General features: G+C 50.5%; 1 protein-coding gene across 1 annotated transcript in view; it reads right to left on the bottom strand.

Annotated features, from left to right (window-relative positions):
- Positions 1–22,258, bottom strand: part of LOC119957946 (basic phospholipase A2 nigexine-like) — a 28,033-nt gene extending 5,775 nt beyond the window's left edge. The window contains exons 1-4 of the mRNA XM_038786167.1: positions 22,144–22,258; positions 17,668–17,935; positions 10,773–10,932; positions 4,997–5,103 (exon numbers count right to left, since the gene is read on the bottom strand). Of these exons, the coding sequence (XP_038642095.1) occupies positions 4,997–5,103; positions 10,773–10,932; positions 17,668–17,749 (349 nt within the window). The 5' untranslated portion in view covers positions 17,750–17,935; positions 22,144–22,258. The remainder of the gene's footprint in view (positions 1–4,996; positions 5,104–10,772; positions 10,933–17,667; positions 17,936–22,143) is intronic.
- Positions 22,259–22,557: the final 299 nt, after the last annotated feature.

The raw sequence follows: 22,557 nt of genomic DNA, 5'->3' as shown, positions 1-22,557 counted from the left end.
AAAGTAAACGTAATCGAATTGTGGTCACTATCACCAAAGTGCTCACCTACCGCCAAATCTAACACCTGTCCTGGTTCATTACCCAGTATCAAATCCAATATGGCCCCGCCTCTTGTTGGCCTATCTACATACTGTGTCAGGAAACCCTCCTGCACACATTGGACAAAAACGGACCCATCTAAAGTACTCGAACTATAGCGTTTCCAGTCGATATTTGGAAAGTTAAACTCCCCCACAACTACCCTGTTCCTTTCGCTTCTATCCAGAATCATCTTTGCAATCCTTTCCTCTACATCTCTGGAACTTTTCGGAAGCCTATAGAAAATCCCAAATAGGGTGACATCTCCTTTCCTGTTTCTAACCTCAGCCCATGCTACCTCAGTAGACGAGTCCTCATCAAACCTCCTTTCTGCCACCGTAATACTGTCCTTGACTAACAATGCCATCCCTCCCTCTCTTTTACCACCTTCCCTGAGCTTACTGAAATATCTAAACCCCGGCACCTTCAACAACCATTCCTGTCCCTGCTCTATCCATGTCTCCGAAATGGCCACAACATCAAAGTCCCAGGTACAAGATCACCCAAAATGTTGCCAGAGTGTTATTACCGTAAAAGTAATGTCTTGATGAGAAAATGGAGACCTTTACAGATGCAGGTGGACGAAAAGTGGGCAGAAGTTCATCAAGTAGGATTGCCGGGAGGGTATGGAAACAAGGTGTTGCGAGTTGCACATGAGATACGAGTGAGAGGTCATTTGTCAGTAAGGAAAACTCTAGCTAAAATCCAGAAACATTTCTATGGGCCTGGACGACATAAAGATGTAGTTAAATTTAGTCGATCATGTCACACATGTCAAATGATAGGGAAACCTCAAACAGTGATAAAACTAGAACGCTTAACACCCATTCCAGCATTTAAGTAACCTCTTACAAGTGTCTTAATTGATTGAGTTGGACCGCTTCCTAAAACCAAAAGCGTTAATCAATATCTTTTGACGATAATGGATGTGTCTACTAGGTTTCCAGAGGCCATTCCAGTACGTAATATTACAGCTAAAAAGATTGTGGAGGAGTTCATAGAACATAGAACAGTACAGCACAGAACAGGCCCTTCGTCCCTCGATGTTGTGCCGAGCCATGATCACCCTACTCAAACCCACGTATCCATCCTATAACCGTAACCCAATAACCCCCCCTTAACCTTACTTTTTTTTAGGACACTACGGGCAATTTAGCATGGCCAATCCACCTAACCCGCACATCTTTGGACTGTGGGAGGAAACCGGAGCACCCGGAGGAAACCCACGCACACACGGGGAGGATGTGCAGACTCCGCACAGACAGTGACCCAGCTGGGAATCGAACCTGGGACCCTGGAGCTGTGAAGCATTTATGCTAACCACCATGCTACCGTGCTGCCCCAATTCCTTGAATTCTTAATGAGATATGGACTACCCACAGAAAAACAATCAGATCAAGAATCAAATTTTACCTCGAGGTTATTCAAAGAAATTATGGATAGCTTCGGAATGAAATAATTTAAATCAACTGCGTACAATCCAGAATCGCAGGGAGCGTTAGAAAGGTGGCATCAGACATTAAAGACAATGTTGAGGGCTTATTGTCAAGATTATCCAGAGGATTGGGATAAAGGAATTCCATTTGTACTGTTTGCAATTAGGAATGCACCAAATTAGTCAACCAAATTCAGTCCTTTTGAACTTATTTCTGCTCACGAGGTAAGAGGACCACTTAAATTGATTAAGGAATAATTAGTGAGTGAGAAATTGGAAATTACATTATTGGATTATGTGTCAAATTTTAGGGATCGATGAAATAGAGCAGGTGAATTGGCTGGATAACATTTAAAAGTTGCACAAAATGTGATGAAACGGGTAGCGGACAAGAAATCCAAAGTTTGTAGTTTTGCCAGTGGAGATAAAGTTTTAGTATTGTTACCAGTGGTAGGGGAGCCTTTAAAAGCGAGGTTTTGTGGATCGTATCAGATTGAATGGAAATTATGTGAGGTGAATTATGTGGTAAAAACACCAGATAGAAGGACGATTCACCGAGTGTGTCATGTGAATATGCTTAAAAGGTACTTTGAAAGGGAAGGAGAGAAAAAGAAGGAGGTTTTAATGCTTCTAACTCAAAGTGACGAACCAAATCCAGATGACTGTGAATTTGGCATACCTCAAATTAAATTGGAAAACGAGGATGTTCTTAAAAATTGGGATAAATTTTTGAGTTACCTTCCAGAGGAAAAACAAACTGACCTGAAAAAATTATTGATATCACATGGGCAAGTTTGTAGAGATAAATTGGGAAGTACTAAAATGGCTATACATGATGTCGATGTGGGAAATGCTGTTCCAATCAAACAACATCCATTCAGACTTAACCCTTTAAAATTGGCACAGGTTAACAAAGAGATTGAGAGTATGCTTAGAAATGGCATAATTGAAGTGGGTTGCAGCCAATGGAGCTCACCCATAGTGATGGTGCCCAAACCAGACGGTACCCACCGGTTGTGTGTGGACTCTAGAAATGTTAATGCAGTTACAAGAATGGACTCTTATCCTATCCCACGTTTGGAGGTTTGATTGCAAGAAACGGGGATTCTCCTGCCGATCGCCGAACGCGAGTCTGGAGTAGGAGACCGGAGAATCAGGCCGAACATACTTAGACAGGGCAGATGATTGATAGCAGATTCATGATAATGGTGAGCCGGGGATAAATATTAGGAGACAGCATGTTCGTGTCTCCGTATGATCGGATATTATAATTGAATGGGTGTGCACCTGTTATAATTGGATAGTCGTTCTCTTATACTGTGCATAATGTTAACCTAATCAATAATGATGGTTGGGCATAGATAACTAGTAACAAGTGATTGGTATGTGCTAATTCCCTGTAACTTAAGCTGAAGTATAATTGTCTGTACAATGCTGGAATCAGGGCTGTCTGTGTGCTAGCTGTGAATGCCACCAGCCCAGTTATAACTGCAATGAACACCTTGTTTATAACTCCAAGAGTCTTTGTCTGGTCTCCCATGAGGGTGAGTACACTATAGTCGAATATCTGTACATTTTCCACTCAACAGGCAGTATGACTACACGTGAGGATCGAGGAGGTAGTTATGGAAGACACTCAGCCCTTACACTTGTCCGAGAGATTGGAGGTTATGCAGCCTGTGTGGACGAGAGTGAGGGCTGCAGGGAGGGTGAGCAGACTGACCACCGCACCTGGGGACAGGGACACAGTGGGAGGAATGTAAAGGAATGGGATTGTAGCAGGGGACAGTGTTGTTAGAGGGATAGACAGTGTTCTCAGCATCGAGAGAGTGTGAGCCCCGAGGGCCGTGTTGCCAGCCCGGTGCCAGGGTTAGTAACTCCTGGGGGAAGAATTCAGTTGTTGTTGTATCGGTGGGTACCAGCCACACAGATAGGACTAAGAAAGAGGTTCTGATCAGGGAGGATGAGCAGCTCGGGACTCAATTAAAAAGCAGAACCACAAAGGTAACAATCTCTGAGCCACAGACAAATTGACATTGGGTCAATAAGATCAGGGAGTTGAGTGTGTGGCTCAGAGATTGGTGTGGGAGCGATGGGTCACCATTCATGGGGCACTGGCATCAGTACTGAGGACAGAGAGAGCTGTACCGTTGGGGTGGGTTTCACTTGCACGGCGCTGGGAGCTGGGTCCTGGCAAATCACATGACCAGGGCCGGTTCCGCATTCCCCCGCCGGCGCGGGGCAGCAACAGTTTTTGCCGCCGGGGAGGGTCCGGAGCATGGCGCCCGAATCGACGCAGGGCGTGAACTTCTTTTATTGCCAGACACCCGATTCTCCGCCCGATCGCAAGGCGGAGAATCCAGCCCTATGGTCCCACGCCGGAGCTGAATTGCACCTGATTTGTGATCCACTGGGAGCACAAATCAGGAAGCAAATCCCAATCCGTACCCATGCAGATTAATGCACGGTGAGAATTGCGAGGGATTCCCCAGCAAATCCACTGCCAGGCCGCCATTTTGAGCAGCCCCCCCCCCCCCCCCCCCCCCCCCCCCCCCCCCCCCCCCCCGACAAGACGATTCAGCCCCAGGCCCAGGGATCTGCTGTGTCACCCACCCCCCCCCCCCCCCCCCACCCCACAACCCACCACCCCTCTCAGTGTTGGGGGATGCCCCACCCCACCCCTAAGGGTTTTCCGGACAGAGATCTTCCTTCTGGGTGGCTTCCAACAGGGGTCTGTATTATGGGGGGGTCTCTGGTGGGGGTGTCTTTAAATAGGGGGCCTCTGGTGGGGGTGGGGTGGGCAGGTCTTGCATTGTGGGGGGTGGGGAGGGTGGCCCGCCATTGGACTTTGGGGGCAACTCCCGGAAAGAATTACCACCTTGGCCCAGCATGAGGCCCACCACATCAGGGCCACGCTGGTCAAGACCTGCTCTACTTCCTGCCCATGTGATTCCCGGCCCAGAGGACCGGAGAATCCCGATGATTCGGAGAATATGGGGCACAGCCCAATAATAGGACGCAAATAAATCTTAATGACCCATTCACATTCTCCCGCTGGTGCCCGTCGGCAATCCCGTTTCCTGCCTCCACTGGACTCCCCGCTGCCCGCCGCTGGTAGCGGATTTCCCGATGTGACGGAGAATCCGGCCCTTAGTCTCCCAAAAGGAAAGTTCCGGGCCTGGTCTCTTGAACATTCCCAATTTTAATCGGATCACCATTGGTGGCCGTGTCTTCAGGTGTCTGGGCCCCAAGCTCCGAAATTCCCTCCCTCCACCTTTCCGTCTCTGTTGAGACATTCCTTAAAACATCTTTAACAAAAGCTTTTGGTCAGTCACTTTGGATGTTTCATTACTCTGAAGGCACCACATAAATATAAGTTGTTGTTGTACTTTACTGATGTTGAACTATTGAGGGAAGGGAGAGGACAGGGAGTCAGAGCAACTTCCCGAGGCCAACATTGATTTTGTTTGGTGTTTACTCACCGCACTTGGGAATTCCATTTTCACAAGTTACACGGAACAACAGATAATTTCCATCACATCCCATCATTCCAGCTTCTCTATAACAGTTTTCGTGCACTTGGCAGCATCTGAGTGGGTGACAAACAGGAGATATCATTTCAGATGTAAGTTTTTCATGGAGAGACTGAAACTCTGTTTCCCCTAACAGGCGCCGGAATGTGCGACTACGGGCTTTTCACAGTAACTTCATTGTGTTGTTGATGTAAGCCTTTTTGTGACAATAAAGATTATTATTATCAAACCATTATTTTGTGAAAGAACACGGAGCCCAGCCCCTCACAAATATGGAAGCCAGCGAACAACAAACATGGAGCACTGCCCACAGTGAACATGGAGAACTGCCACAATGAACATGGAGAACTGCCCACAATGAACATAGAGAACTGCCCACAACAAACATGGAGCGCTGCCCCCAACAAACATGGAGCGCTTTCCCCAACAAACATGGAGAACTGCCCCCAACAAACATGGAGCGCTGCCCTCAACAAACATGGAGCGCTTTCCCCAACAAACATGGAGCGCTGCCCCAACAAACATGGAGCGCTGCCCCCAACAAACATGGAGCACTGCCCCAACAAACATGGAGCGCTGCCCCAACAAACATGGAGCGCTGCCCCAACAAACATGGAGCGCTTTCCCCAACAAACATGGAGCGCTGCCCCAACAAACATGGAGCGCTGCCCCCAACAAACATGGAGCGCTGCCCTCAACAAACATGGAGCGCTGCCCCCAACAAACATGGAGCGCTGCCCCCAACAAACATGGAGCGCTTTCCCCAACAAACATGGAGCACTTTCCCCAACAAACATGGAGTGCTGCCCCCAACAAACATGGAGCGCTGCCCCCAACAAACATGGAGCGCTGCCCCCAACAAACATGGAGCGCTGCCCTCAACAAACATGGAGCGCTGCCCCCAACAAACATGGAGCGTTGCCCCCAACAAACATGGAGCGCTGCCCTCAACAAACATGGAGCACTGCCTGCAACAAACATGGAGCATATCCCTCATCAAAAATGGAGAACGGATGTCCGGTGGCGACCATACTGTGAAAGGTCGCACATTTAGCAGCTCCTGCTCTTGGTGGGTTTCTTAACGGCTTTTAAGCTGGATTTTCACAGAAATTGTTTCTAACGTAAGTGGATTAAAGTACAGTAAGAAGTCTTACAACACCAGGTTAAAGTCCAACATGTTTGTTTCAAACACTAGCACATAAGTGGATTAAAGTGAGAGGAGGAGAAGGCGACTCCGATCCGATGGAACTACGCTCAAAAAGTTATCTCAAAAGAAGGAATCAAAAGCTGGTTGGAGGTGAGGATCTGAGCTTGGTGGCTGCAATGGCAGAGAAGCGAGGTCCGGCCCCACCGGCCCAATGGTCGATGGATCAGTTGGTTACAGACCTGGATGTGACGTTCGCCTGGCACCGTAAGGAGTGTGCGAGGACCTGACCAAGGTGGCAGCCTTGATTAAGGAGGCTGTCGACCAGATGGAGGTGACAGTGATGGCCCAGGGACAGTCGATCCAAAAGCTACAGGAGTAGGCGACGGGGCAAGAGGAGCAGTCCACTGGGATGGCCCTGCAAATTGGCATTTTACAGGATCGGAAAAAGCGGCTGCTGGAAAACGTGGAAGACCTGGAGAATCGTTCCCGCAGGCAGAACATTCAGATGGTCGGTCTGCCAGAGGGAAAGGAAGGATCGGATGCCGGTGCGTATGTTGTGAAGGTGTTTGAGAAAATGATGGGGGCAGAGGCGTTCGACAGGCAGTTGGAGGTGGACCGGGCTCACAGGGCACTTATACACAATCTCAGGGTCATGAGCCCCCAGGGGCATTGATGGTGAGGCTGCATCGATTCCTGGACAAAGAATGCATCATGAGATGGGCAAGGGAAACAAAATGGTTCATATGGGAAGAAACTGAGATCCGGGTTTACCAAACTTGGGAGCAGAACTTGCTGAGAGGAGGGCGAGTTTTAATAAAGTTAAAGCGGCCATGTATGCGAAGGGAATAAAATCTGCACTGCTCGACCCAGCCCATCTTTGGGTAACTGTGGTAGTCACCACTGTTGTATATAGAACACATACGAGATGTAATACGGTAAGGTTCCTGTACTACATGTATGGGGGTAGATCCCTGCCTACTGGCTCCGCCCAGTAGGCGGAGTATAAATGTGTGTGCTCACCGGGCTGCTGCCATTTCGGCAGCAGCTGTAGGAGGCAACACATCTCTGCATAATAAAGCCTCGATTACTCTCTACTCTCGTCTCTTTGTAATTGATAGTGCATCAATTTATTACACAGAGATTTTACAGCAATGGACATTCGCATCAAGCCAGATCGCCTGCAGCTGCACCCTCAAACAGACACCACATCGGCCTTCGACCACTGGCTAACGTGCTTTGAAACCTTCATCGGATCTGCGACAGAACCACCCTCAGAGGCACAGAAACGTCAAATCCTGTACACACGGTTGAGCTCCGATATTTTTCCTCTTATCCAGGACACGCCCGACTACACTGAGGCCATGGCGCTTCTGAAAGAGAACTACACACGGCCGATCGACAAACTCTATGCCAGGTACCTCCTGTCCACGTGCCAACAACTCCCCGGTGAGTCATTAGAAGATTTCTGGTGTGCACTTCACTCCCTGGCGAGGAACTGTGATTGCCAGGCAGTTTCAGCTGTCTAACATTCCAAACTCCTAATCAGGGACGCTTTCGTTACGGGCATAGGGTCGGCGTACATCCGCCAGCGTCTCTGAGAAGGGGGTACGCTCAACCTTGCGACGATCAAGAAACTTGCTAACGGTTGCCTCCCATAACGTACAAGCGTACGCCCCCGACCGCACGGCGACCCCGTCCTGGACATCGTGGACTCCACCAGCGACTGCCCCCAGCCAATCCCAAGCCTGCGCCGTGCGGCAGCCAGCCAATCCCGGGGGGGGGCCAAGTGCTGTTTCTGCGGGCATACAAATCACCCCTGCCAGCGCTGCCCGGTGCGGAGCGCACTCTGCAAGGCCTGCGGGAAGTAAGGACATTTCACTGCGGTGTGCCAGGCCCGGTCGCTCGCCGCTGTAACCAGCCCCATTGTTCCTGCACCCCCCATGTGGGGCCCATGGGCGCTGCCATGTTCGCACCCGCAACCCACGTGTGGTGTGTGGGCGATGCCATCGCCCCCCATCAGACCTCGTGCGGCCCGTGGATGCCGCCATCTTTAACGCCACCATCTTCGCCGCCATTTTGGACGGCGCCTCAGGACCCCTGATGATCGGGCACCTCATCGCCCGCAACCGCCGCCGACCAGCCCGGGGCCCACCAACACCAGCCGCAGCTCGCCTCCATCACGCTCGACCAGTCCCGGCCACACAACCTCGCAACCGCGACAACGACGGTGAAGTCGATGGCCACAAGACACCTTGCCTTCTCGACTCTCCGGGTACACGGAGAGCTTCATCCACCCCGATACAGTAAGGAGCTGCTCCCTCGCGGTACACCCCATTGCCAACGAATCTCCCTGGCCACCCGGCGTTGGGGGGGGGGGGAGGCGGAGGGGGGGGGGGGGGGGGGGGGGAGGCGGGGGGGGGGGGGGGGGAGGCGGGGGGGGGGGGGGGGGAGGGGGGGGTGGATATCGGCCAGTGTGCAGAAGGTCTTGGACAGGCTAGGAGAGTGAGCGAAGAAGTGGCAGATGGAATATAATGTGGAAAAGTGTGAGGTTATGCTATTTGGATGGAGGAATTTAGGCATTGACTATTTTCTAAATTGGGAAATGCTGAGGAAATCAGAAGTACAAAGGGACTTGGTAGTCCTTGTTCATGATTCTCTTTAGGTTAATGTGCAGGTTCAGTCGGTAGTGAGGAAGGCAAATGCAACATTAGCATTCATGTCAAGACGGTTAGAATACAAGACCAGGGATGGACTTCTCAGGCTGTATAAGGATCTGGTCAGACCCCCATTTGGAGTATTGTGAGCAGTTTTGGGCCCCGTATCTAAGGAAGGATGTGCTGGCCTTGGAGAGGGTCCAGAGGAGGTTCACAAGACTGATCCTCAGTCTGAAGAGCTTGTTGTTTGAGGAATGGTTGAGGACTCTGGGTCTGCACTCATTGGAGTTTAGAAGGATGAGGGGAGATCTTTTTGAAACTTAAAAGATACTGCGAGGCCTGGATAGAATGGACGTGGAGAGGATGTTTCCACGAGTAGGAAGAACTAGAGCCAGAGGACACAATTTCAGACTAAAGGGACCACCCTTTAAAACAGAGATAAGGAGGAATTTCTTCAGCCAGAGGGTGGTGAATCTGTGGAACTCTTTGCCGCAGAAGGCTGTGGAGGCCAATTCACTGAGTGTCTTCAAGACAGAGATAGATAGGTTCTTGATTAATAAAGCGATCAGGGCTTATGGGGAAAAGGCTGGAGAATGGGGATGAGAAAATATCAGCCATGATTGAATGGCGGAGCAAAGTCGATGGGCCGAGTGGCCTAATTCTGCTCCGATACCTCATGGTCTAATGGTCTATATATTACACCAGTATCTTCTATAAATTACCCTGATTGACCCCAATTAATTATCCTCAGTATCTCCCATGAATTACCTCCAATAACTCCGATAAATTACCCCCAGTACCTCCTGTAAATTACCCCCAGCAAGACCTAAAATTACCCCGTAACTCCTATTGTGGACGGCACGGTAGCACAGTGGTTTCCTCCCACAAATCCCGAAAGACGTGCTTGTATGGTAAATTGGACATTGTGAATTCTCCCTCAGCGTACCCGAACAGGCGCCAGAGTGTGGCAACTGGGGGATTTTCATTGCAGTATTAGTGCAAACCTACTTGTAACACTAATAAAGATTGTAAATTACCCCCAGTAACTCCTGTAAATTACCCGCAGAAACTCTGGTAACCTACCCCCAGTAACTCCCCTAAATTACCTCCAGTAACTTTGAGAAATTACTCTTAGCAGCTCTGTTTGTCTGAACTGGAAATCAGGGGGCACGATTCTCCGACCCCCACGCCGGGTGGGAGAATTGTGGGAGTGCCGGGCGATTACCACCACGCCGCCCTGGCACCCTCACGCGATTCTCCCACCCCCCCTCAAAACGCGTGCCGCGTTTTACGACAGGCCGCTCGGAGAAAGGCCGCTCGCCATTTCTAACAGTCGAGTGGCGATTCTCTGGCCCAGACGGGCAGAGCGGCTGACCCAAAACGATCGGTTCACGCTGGCGCCAACCGCACCTTATCGCTGCCGGCGTGAACAACGCACGAACGCTGTGTGTGCGGCCTGTGGAGAGGGGGGGAGAGGGAGGATCGAGCACCAGGGGGGTGCACAGTGGGGGTCTGGCCCGCGATCGGTGCCCACTGAGAATAGGGGACGAGGAGCGGCCTCCGACGCCGGAGTAAAACACTCTGGTTTTCACTCCGGCATCGGCACTTAGTCTCCCGTTGGCAGAATCGTGCCCAGGGTATCAGTGACAAACCGCACAAGGTGTATTTATCCCTAAACCAACGTCAGGAAAATAGATCAACCTGGTCATTATATCATAGCTATTGTGGGATCGTGCTGTGTACAAATTGGCTTCTACCTGGAGGCAGTGATCAGGACTATAGAGAGGCAAGTTCTGTCTTTCTGAGGAATGTCTTCTCTCTGCTTTGTACCGGAGTAAAACCTTGCTGATTCTCAGCCAGCGCAAACATCCCCATCTTGGCTTCACGGAGAGAGTTTTTTTACACAAGTATCGTCTCATTTTACCTGTCAATCTCATCCACTGGCTGGTTTCCATTTACTCCAACCCTACAGAAACAGCCGTAGTTACTGTCGAGATGGTACGGGAGAGCTGGATCGAGGCAGTGAACAATCCTTTCGACGTTCGTCATGATTCGGACATATCCCTGAACAGGGATCCAAATTGCTACAAGAGGAAAACAAAATAAATCATTATGTCAGAAAAGCCCTGGTACAGAGTGAGCAGGGAGACAATTTAACAACACGCCGATTTAGAAAGCAGAAGCTGCAAAGGAATATTGGTGAATCCAGCGGAGATTGTGGGCTGGATTCTCCGATTTTGAGGCTATGTCCGGAGCATGTGTCTAGTTTGACAATGAAAAAGTCGGCTCCGCCCCCACACCGATGCTCCGCCCAGTGGGAGGGGCTAGCAGCCGCACCACACAAAGGCCCCGGCTTCCCCTGCAGATACAGATGGAGGATTGCCGGGTCCTTGGCCGCGCATGGACACGGTGCATCCTGCGGCAGCCGCGCCGTATAACATGGACCCGGCCACCCGCGGACCCGGCCTGCCAGATAGTGCCCCACTGTATCACCCTTGCCACCCCTGGTCCACCGCCCCCCCCCCCCCCCCCCCCCCCCCCCCACAACTGTGGCGGCGCTGGACACAGTCTGCAGACCCCAGGCGAGGTCCCAGAAAACTGTGAGCACACCATACCGACGCCGTCGGGATGTCGGCCAATTGGGAGCGGAGCATCGGGGGTGGGTCTCGGGTTACATCCTGAGGACGTCCCAATGGCGTGCGGCGTACTCAGCCATTACGCTGTTTTTGAGGGGGCGGAGCATCTGAAAAACGGCTCCGCCCCTGATTTAGGTGGAGAAACGGATTCTCCGGCCAATCGCTGAATGCGATTCCTGCGTCTCAGAACCAGGCCATTCGGCCTAACAATTCCACGGGCTAGATTCTCTACCACCCGCCACCAGTAACGGGGTTCCTGATCCAGCGGAGAATCAAGTGCCGGGCGAAAAGCGAGATCAGCGCACGATGGGCGGGATTCTCCTATTGCCGACACCAAAATCACCCTTTTAACGCCGAAATCGGGGGCGGCGCCCGTCTTCCAATGCTCCGCCCCCTCCAAAACGGCATCATCGGTGAGGACGGCGCACGCTATTGGGACGGCCTCAGGACGACACCTGAAAGCCCTCCCCCGATGCCCCCCCCCCCCTCCCCCGATGCCCCCCCCCACCCCGATGCCCCCCCCCCCCTTCCCCCCCCCCTCCCCCCCACCCGATGGCCCGATTTCCCGACGGCGTGAATCACTTGTGGGCTGAGATTTTGTCAACTCAGACCACAGTTGACAGCTGCGGACTGTGTCCAGTGGCACCACAGTCGGCGGTGGGGGGGGGGGGGGGGGGGGGGGGGGGGGGGTAACGCTCCTCTGGTGACAGGAGCTTCGGCGGGGCTGCGGGGTCACAGAGGGTCACTATCTGGCAGGCCTTGTCCACGCGCGGCCGGTACCATGTTGTACGGCGTGACAGCTGTAGGCCGTCACCGTGCGCAATACGCGGCCACGGACCCGGCAATTCTCCGTCCGTATCTGCTGGGGAAGCCGGGGGTTTACGTGGTGCGGCTGCTCTGCCCCCTACTGGCTGGAGCATCGGTGCGGGGGCGGCGCCGACCTTTTGGCCGTAATACTGGACACGTGCTCCGGACATAGCCTCAAAATTGGGGAATTCAGCCCGGTGTTCCGAACCCCGCCCACAGCGGCAGGGAGCTACACGCCCCGGGCTGGCGGGCGGTGCAAATGGGGCATGAGCATCCAGTGAAACCTGATTAACGGGCTGGAAACCCGATTTTCCTGCACTCCTCGGGATGCTCCAGGCCTCTCAGTCGGGATTCAGGCGGGTGTGGATTGGTGAGGGTATTTTCAAGCGTTGATCTGAAGCTGTGCACCCCGCGGTGGGTCAAGGCGGTAAGTATGTAATGTACGCTGTGAAACAGAGGATGTCAAAGCGCTTGGCGGCCCGCTAGCCGGATTCCGACAGCATCCCACAGGATTCCCACCGTGCATTCATTTATATAGTGAGGGAGAGGGAATCACTCCTGGGCACTGCCCCTGGTGCCAGCACAGACCCGGAGTGATTCTAGTCCAGCGGGAAAACTTGGTCGCCCGCTTGGAGAATCCAACAAAGAAGAAAGAATGAAGAAAAGTACAGCACAGAAACAGGCCATTCGGCCCTCCAAGCGTTTGCCGACCATGCTGCCCATCTAAACTTAAATCTTCTACACTTCCATGGTCCGTATCCCTCCATTCCCATCCTATTCATGTATTTGTCAATATGGCCCTTAAACGTCACTATCGTCCCTGCTTCCACCTCCTCCGGCAGCGAGTTCCAGGCACCCACTAACCTCTGTGTAAATAATGTGCCTTGTACATCGCCTCTAAACCTTGCCCCTTGCACCTTAAACCTATGCCCCCCAGTAATTGACCCCTCTACCCTGGGAAAAAGTCTCTGACTATCCACCCTGTCTCTGCCCCCCATAAAGTTGTAGACCTCTAACAGGTCGCCCCTCAACCTCCGTTATTCCAGTGAGAACAAACCGGGTTTATTCAACCTCTCCTCATAGTTAATGCCCTCCATACCAGGCAACATCCTGGTAAATCTCTTCCGCACCCTCTCTAAAGCTTCCACATCCTTGTGGTAGTGTGGCAACCAGAATTGAACATTATACTCCAAGTGTGGCCTAACTAAGGTTCTTTACAGCTGCAACATGACTTACCAATTTTTATACTCAATGCCCCGGCCAATGAAGGCAAGCATGCCGTATGCCCTCTTGACTACCTTCTCCAGCTGTGTTGCCCCTTTCAGTGGCCTGTGGACCTGCACACCTCGATCTCTCTGACTGTCAATACTCTTGAGGGTTCTACCATTCACTATAAATTACCTACCTGCATTAGACCTTTCAAAATGCATTACCTCACATTTGTCCAGATTAAACTCCATCAACCATCTCTCTGCCCAAGTGTCCAAACGATCTAAATCCTGCTGTATCCTCTGACAGTTCTCATCGCTATCCACAATTCCACCAACCTTTGTGTCGTCCGCAAACTTACTAATCAGACCAGTTACATTTTCCTCCAAATCATTTATATATACTACGAACAGCAAAGGTCCCAACACTGATCCCTGCGGAACACCACTAGTCACAGCCCTCCAATCAGAAAGGCATCCTTCCATTGCTACTCTCTGCCTTCTATGACCTTGCCAGTTCTGTATCCACCTTGCCAGCTCACCTCTGATCCCGTGTGACTTCACGTGTTTTCCAGTCTGCCATGAGGGACCTACGCAAAGGCCTTACTGAAATCCATATAGACAACATCCACTGCCCTACCAGTATTAATAATCTTTGTGACCTCCTCGAAAAACTCAATTAAGTTAGTGAGACACGACCTCCTCTTCACAAAACCAGGCTGCCTCTCGCTAATATGTCAATTTGCTTCCAAATGGGAGTAGATCCTGTCTCAAAGAATTCTCTCCAGTAATTTCCCTACCACAAAAGTAAGGCTCACCGGCCTGTCGTTCACTGTATAATCCTTGCTCCCCTTGTTAATCCAGTCCTCTGGGACATCACCTGAAGACGGTAAGGATTCAAAGATTTCTGTCAAGGCCCCAGCAATATCCTCTCCTGCCCCCTTCAGTACTTTGGGGTAGATCCCATCAGGCCCTGGGGACTTATCCACCCTACTATTTTTCAAGATGCCCAACATCTCGTCTTTTTGGATCTCAATGTGACCCAGGCTATCTACACACCCTTCTCCAGACTCAACATCCACAAATTCCTTCTCTTTGGTGAATACAGATGCAAAGGATTCATTTAGTACCTCGCCCATTTCCTCTGACTCCACACATAGATTCCCTCCCCTGTCCTTCAGTGGGCCCATCCTTTCCCTGGCTACCCTCTTGCTTTTATGTACGTGCAAAAAGCCTTGGGATTTTCCTTAACCCTATTTGCCAATGACTTTTCGTGACCCCTTTTAGCCCTCCTGACTCCTTGCTTCAGTTCATTCCTACTTTCCTTCTATTCCAAACAGGCTTCGTCTGTTCCCAGCCTTCTAGCCCTGACAAATGCCTCCTGTTTGTTTTTGACGAAGTCGCCAATATCTCTCGTTATCCAAGGTTCCCGTAATTTGCCGTATTTATCCTTCTTCCTCACAGGAACATGCCGGTCCTGAATTCCTTTCAACTGACATTTGAAACCTCCTACATGTCAGATGTTGATTTATCCGCAAACATCCTCCCCCAATCTATGTTCTTCAGTTCCTGCCTAATATTGTTATAATTAGCCTTCCCCAATTTAGCACATTCACCCAAGGACCACTCTTATCCTTGTCCGCCAGCAATTTAAAACGTATAGAATTGTGGTCACTGTTCCCAAAATACTCCCCTATTGAAACTTCTACCACCTGGCCGGGCTCATTTCCCAATACCAGGTCCAGTACAGCCCCTTCCCTCGTTGGAATCTCTACATATTGTTTTAAGAAGCCCTCCTGGATGCTCCTTACAAACTCTGCCCTGTCCAGGCCCCTAGCACTAAGTGAGTCCCAGTCAATATTGGGGAAGTTAAAGTCTCCCCATCACAAAACCCTGTTGCTTTTATTCCTTTCTAAAATCTCTCTCCCTATCTGCTCCTCTATCTCCAGCTGGCTGTTGGGTGGCCTGTAGTAAACCCCCAACATGATGACTGCACCCATCTTATTCCTGATCTCTACGCATACAGCCTCTCTGCCCTCTGAGGTGTCCTCCCGCAGTACAGCTGTGATATTCTCCCTAACCAGTAGCGCAACTCCTCCACCCCTTTTACATCCCGCTCTGTCCCGCCTGAAACATCTAAATCCTGGAACATTTAGCTGCCAATCCTGTCCTTCCCTCAACCAGGTCTCTGTAATGGCAACAGCATCATAGTTCCAAGTACTAATCCAAGCTCTAAGTTCATCTGCCTTACCTGTTATATTTCTTACATTAAAACAAATGCACTTCAGACGACCAGTCCCACTGTTTTCAGCAACATCTCCCTGTCTGCTCTTCCTAAGAGCCAAACTGGCCCTATTCCCTAATTCTCCCTCAATTATTTCACCTTCTGACCGAATGCTCCGGTACCCACCCCCCTGCCATACTCGTTTAAACCCTCCAGTGTGATACTGGCAAACCTCGTGGCCAGGATATTTATGCCTCTCCAGTTCAGATGCAACCCATCCTTCTTGGATAGTCACACCTGCCCTGGAAGAGCTCCCAGTGGTTCAGATAACGGAAACCCCTCCCTCCTGCACCAGCTGTTTAGCCACGTGCTTACTTGCTCTATCTTCCTATTTCTAGCCTCACTGACACGTGGCTCAGGGAGTAATCCCAAGCCTAGCTGCCTGAACCCCTGCTGCAGGACCTCAACCCCCTTGCTGCCTATGTCGTTAGTACCAATATGTCCACAACATCTGCCTGTTTGCCCTCCCCCTTCAGGATGCCCGCGACCCATTCTAAGACATCCTGGACCCTGGCACCAGGGAGGCAACATGCCATCCTGGAGTCTCTTTCACATTCACAGCAGTGCCTATCTGTGCCCCTGACTATAGAGTCCCCAATGACTATTGCTCTTCTGTGCTTTGACCCTCCCTGCTGAACATCAGACCCAGCCGTAGAGCCACTGCTCTGGCTGCTGCTGTGTTCCCCTGATAGGCTATTCCCCTCAACAGTATCCATAGCGATATACCTGTTCGAGAGGGGGACAACCACAGGAGATTCCTGCACTGACAGCCTGCCATTTCTGGTGATCACACATCTCTCTGCCTGTCCGGATCCGTTCCACACCAGGCTCCTCCCATCCCTCTTCCTCTAACACTCGCAGCGTAACTTTCCATTCCATTCACCCTCATGTACTTACCGAGCTTCACCTCAAAGCCATCAATAATATTCCCATCAAACATTTCCTGTGGGAGTGAGTTTCACAATCTGACCATCAAACAATCCCAGGTCAGGTACAGCTCGGGGTTACATACAGAGTAAAGCTCCCTCTACACTCTCCCCATCAAACACTCCCAGGACAGGTACAGCACGGGATTAGATACAGAGTAAAGCTCCCTCGACACTGTCCCCATCAAACACTCCCAGGACAGGTACAGCACGGGGTTAGATACAGAGTAAAGCTCCCTGTACACTGTCCCCATCAAACACTCCCAGGACAGGTACAGCACGGGGTTAGATACAGAGTAAAGCTCCCTCTACACTGTCCCCATCAAACACTCCCAGGACAGGTACAGCACGGGATTAGATACAGAGTAAAGCTCCCTCTACACTGTCCCCATCAAACACTCCCAGGACAGGTACAGCACGGGGTTAGATACAGAGTAAAGCTTCCTCTACACTGTCCCCATCAAACACTCCCAGGACAGGTACAGCACGGGGTTAGATACAGAGTAAAGCTCCCTCGACACTGTCCCCATCAAACACTCCCAGGACAGGTACAGCACGGGCTTAGATACAGAGTAAAGCTCCCTCGACACTGTCCCCATCAACACTCCCAGGACAGGTACAGCACGGGGTTAGATACAGAGTAAAGCTCCCTCGACACTGTCCCCATCAAACACTCCCAGGACAGGTACAGCACGGGGTTAGATACAGAGTAAAGCTCCCTCGACACTGTCCCCATCAAACACTCCCAGGACAGGTACAGCACGGGGTTAGATACAGAGTAAAGCTCCCTCGACACTGTCCCCATCAAACACTCCCAGGACAGGTTTTCACATTTCTTTTAACTTTTTTCTCATTGACAACTTCCCTGATCTGAATTCCCCCCAGTTTTGGTGCTGCCTCACTTGCTGTTCTCCCCTCTCCTGCAGCACATCCCTGAGGTCTCCAGGTGATCACTTACCTCCGAGCACGATGAGGATCGCAGTGAGTTTCGGGGACTCCATGACGTCTCGTTTCCTCCGAGTGATCGATGTTTGTCCCATCGTGGCTCTGCCTCTTTTATTCAGCTCTCGGGATGGTTACACCCAGATTAGCTCAGCAAATGCAAATACGGTGTAGAAGCCTCGGCTGCTGATTCAAATATTTTGCTGTTGTCCAACGTGTGAGGGGTTTGAGGAACCTGTTGTTCTGGTGCGGGGCTTGTAGGCTTGGATTCTCTGAGCAAAATACTGAGAAGTGAGGACATGGAGAAAGTGTCACTTTATAGGTTGCACTCAGCTATCAGCACTCAGACCGAGTCACTCAGCTGTACGTCCAGCACAATTCCCACTCCAATTTATTCAGTCACAATGATCAGATTAAGGATGTCCCTCATCTATCGGAGTGTGAATTTACTGACTGAGTTGTGCTCTCTCTGCATCCCAGTAAACGTGTCCCAGGAAAGGTCCCTATTTTACTGGAGTTATATTACTGAGAAAACATGTGTAGTGTTGTTGGATTTGGTCAGCTTTGTGACAGGTTGGCTTCCGGTGGTGTGTTTCCTGCGCATGCGCAGGGGGTTTCTTCTGCGCGCCGGTCATGGTGGAGCTTTACAGAGGTCGGCGCGGAGGGAAAGAGTGCACCCACGGCACAGGCCCGCCCGCAGATGGGTGGGCCCCAATCGCGAGCCAGGCCTCTGTGGGGGCCCCACCCGGGGCCAGATCCCCCCTCCCCCCCCCCGAGGACTCCGCAGGCCACCCTCAGGGCCAGGTCCTGCCGGTACGGACCTGGTCTAATGCACGCCGGCGGGACTGGCCAAAAACGGGCGGCCGCTTGGTCCTTCGTAAATCACCGGGGGGGTCGCCGCTGTTAACCCCGGCCGGCGCGGCGCAATCCCCACCCCCGACAAAAAAACAGTGCTGGAGAATTCGGCAGCCGGCGTCGGAGCCGCGGGGTGGGATTCATGCCGCCCGCCGGCGATTCTCCGACCCCGCCCCAGATCTCCTCTCTGGAAGCGGAAGCGGCTCTGACGGCCGATGTGAATAAAGCGCTGAAGGACAATCTGAAGGATTTGGATTGTGGGGGTGACAGAGGGGGTGGAAGGCCCAACTCCCATTTTATTGGAAGATGTTTGGGGAGATGTTGGGGTAGGGTAGACTCACCTCCCCCCTCCACCCCCCACCATCCTCCCCCGTCCCCTCCCCACCCCCGCCCTCGAGCTGGAGCGTGATCATCAGACTCGTTAAGGGGACAGGGAAACTCAATCTATGTTGTATATAAGGTCGGCCAGTTCAGCCCCGACCTGTTAAGACCCGGCTGGGACTTACCGGGAGCTGTGTATTGTGGCCTGTGTATCATTGTCTCCTGAGGTTTAATGCAGCCTCTCTGACTAGGCCTCAATTCAAGACCCTCAGCGCCCCAAGAAGGTTTAATTTGAAGAGAGAAAGAGAGAGGGAGGGGGACAGAAACGTGAATGAGAATGTTTGGAAAAAAATGAATGCATTGACTTGTAAAGTAAGTGGGAGAAGTCATCGGAGGTTTGGACTTAAAGTTGTTTAAATCGAAGCTGCATTCTGGATTAATGCTGGCTAGTTTAGACCTTTTATAGGGTCTATAGGTAATTTAATAAGGCCAAAAAGGCAAAAAAGATTTTTTTATTATTTTTGTTGTTTTTACTTTTTTTATTTTTTGGGTTTTTTTTTCTTCTGTTTTTTGTGAATGATGACCTGCTACGTTTATCTACAGTAGTGATCAATCTATTGAATAGATACATTTATCCAGAGCTGCAATTTGGTGGACCAGTCTGCTGAGGCTCGATCAGTCTAGAATGTTATTTGTGGGAGGGGCAGGGGGTTAGTTGAGGCAGGAGGCAGCCTGCTGGCTTCGGGGGGGTGGGTTAGGCAGTAGGTATGGAGGGGGCAGGAGAGGGGGAGGAGCTAACCATGATCAGGTGATTTTTTTTTGTCTCACTCATTGGGTGGAGGCCTGGGGCCTAGGAACCTGTGGTGAACCACTGTTATTGTAGTTCCACTGTTGTTGCACTGTTACTTACAGCGCTGTATATATTCTCGGTTAATGATTGTTCCATTGTTACTCACTGAGTTATATATTGTTGCTCTTCCGTGGCTCTGCCCCACTGGGTGTTGTATATAGTTGACTGATGTAGCCATCTAAGATGGACACTGGGCTACAAAATGGAGAACTGCTAAGGCTGCAGGGAAATACAGTCTTAGTGAGGACAAGCAGCTTGCAGAAGACTGTTTTGCATTCTGCACGTACAGAAACCAGTTTCTGGCCAGGTGCAGAGTTTCAGCCAAAGGTGCAAATGGGAAACAGATCTGCATAGTAATGAGGTGATCCAGATCCAGACCCCGCACAATAGAAACATTTAAGTATCAATGGATACTTTTCCGTAGATGCCCAGACAGAATGGCACCAAAGCAACCAACACAAAGAGCCGTAGGGACCGCCCCACCCATCGAGGAACGACCCTCAGATTGGGGAGTTTGGAAAATATCGATTGGGAGAGACCCAATCGATACCTGGCAGGTGAAAGAACCGCCCCAAGGGGGCACGGACTTCTAGGACCTATAAGAGTAATGGTCACTGTCCATGTGGAGTTTGCACATTCTCCCTGTCTTTGCATGGGTTTCGCCCCCACAATCCAAAAATGTTCAGGGAAGGTGGATTGGCAACGCTAAATTGCCCCTTAATTGGAAAAAATAAATTGGGTATTCTAAATACATTAAAAAAAAGAAAAGAAAAAGGATAAGGACCCCACAGAGTGTGGCCGTATTGCCCGATCTTCCTGTTAGCCTCGGACCCCGATGGAACCGAATAGACCCCAAGCCCCAGGTGTTGGTGCAAATACTGGAAACCAGGGCGGCACCCACGGCCCAATCCCAGGTCCAAACCCAAACTTCTCCAACTCCGCGAATAGGTGCCCCCACTCCACCCAGCCGAACACCTTCTCCGTGACCAATGATACAATTATCTCCGGTACCGGCCTGGCCGCAGGGGTCAGCGCCACATTCAGCAACCGCCGCACATTAGATACATACAGAGAAAATAGAAGCAGGAGGAGGCCATTCGGCCCTTCAATCCTGCACCACCATTCATTGTGATCATGGCTGATAATCACGTTCATTTCCCTGATCCCCCCCCCACACCCCTTGATCCCTATCGCCCCAAGAGCGATATTGAATTCCTTCTTGAAATTACGCAATGTTTTTGCCTCAAATACTTTCTGTGGTAGTGAATTCCACAGATTCACCTCTCTCTGGGTGAAGACATTTCTCCTCACCTCAGATCCAAAAGGTTTACCCCTTATCCTCAAACTATGACCCCTTGTTCTGGACTCCCCCAACATCGGGAACATTCTTTCTGAGTCCACCCTGACTAATCCTGTTGGAATTTTATGAGTTTCTATGAGATCCCCTCTCACTCTTCTAAATTCTAATGAATAAAATTTAACCGATTTAGTCTCTCCTCATATGACAGTCCGGCCCTCCCAGGAATCAGCCTGGTAAACCTTCGCTGTCCTCCCTCCATAGCAACAACATCCTTCCTCAGATAAGGTCACCAAAACTGCCCACAATACTCCAGGTGTGACCTCACCAATGCCGATACAATTGTGGTAAAATATCCCTATTCCTATTCTCAAATCCTCTCGCCATGAAGGCCAACATACCATTCGCCTTCTTTACTGCCGGCTGTACCTGCACGCTTACTTTCAGTGACTGATGCACGAGGACACCAAGGTCTCGCTGAGTATCCACCTCTCTCAATTTACACGTAATTGTGTTTCCATCTCCATTTGACCTGCCCAAGCCTCCCTTCTGCCATTGAATCTCTCCTGCACTCCACCCTTTCAGAGATACCCATTTGTTCTTTTCTCCCTCGCCTCTCCCTGCCTCTGAACTTGCTTAAAACCTATTACATCTCCAACCTTTCCCAGTTCTGGTGTATGGTCATCAACCTGAAATGTTGACTGTCTCCCCCCCACCCTCCCCCCTCAGATGCTGCCTGATCTGCTGAGGATTTGCAACAAGCATCTTGTTTTATTTCCGCTTTCAAACATTGTTTTGATATTCGTGTTAATTGGTAATTATTAATGACACTGGCTGGAACAAATTCACAAAAGTCGTTTGCGTTATAAAAGTGGGCACAGGGATCCCTAATAGAAATAGAGAGATAACAGGATGTCTGACCTTAAACAAAGGCTGGAATTACAGCTGAGTTCCTGGCCCAATATCCCCTCAACCTGCTTCACCCAAAACTGATACTTGGCCATGACTCTCTCGGTTGAAATCCCACAGGGAAAACAATCAAACAATGAATAGAAACTCTTCTGCTTTTTCAAAGAAGTTAGACATTGCACTTGTTTGAATCTTGAAGATAACATATGGCAACATTTTAACACACTGTATATGCAAGAAAACCCAAAATGATCAATTACCCCAAATGCTGGACTCCACCGGTCTGCAAAACAACCTGCTCGTTCTTTTTCAGTCAAAACAGTAGGAAAATTTCACACACCCATCGAACACTTTACTGACATCATTCAATATGTTTAAACTGGAACTTCGATCTATTTTCTGAAGCTGAAGTATTTCCAGAATTGTCTGTATTTTTGGGTTGTGTGAACTCCAGCTGGCATTTGTGACATGATTGCTCAGGGAACCAAAGAACTGGAATCGAGTTAGATTTTTAAAACAACTTCTGGGTATATTCTCAACTAATTGAATTGAGTGGTTAGGAAGTAATTCAGCTTTGTAGAAAATAGATCAAAGTTCCAATGTGAACATATTGAATGATGTCAGTAAAGTGTTCGATGGGTGTGTGAAATTTTCCTACTGTTTTGACTGAAAAA

This window comes from Scyliorhinus canicula, chromosome 27, assembly GCF_902713615.1.
Source record: "Scyliorhinus canicula chromosome 27, sScyCan1.1, whole genome shotgun sequence".
NCBI classification, from domain to species: Eukaryota; Metazoa; Chordata; class Chondrichthyes; order Carcharhiniformes; family Scyliorhinidae; genus Scyliorhinus; species Scyliorhinus canicula.
This window is presented reverse-complemented; position numbering and strand designations above follow the sequence as displayed.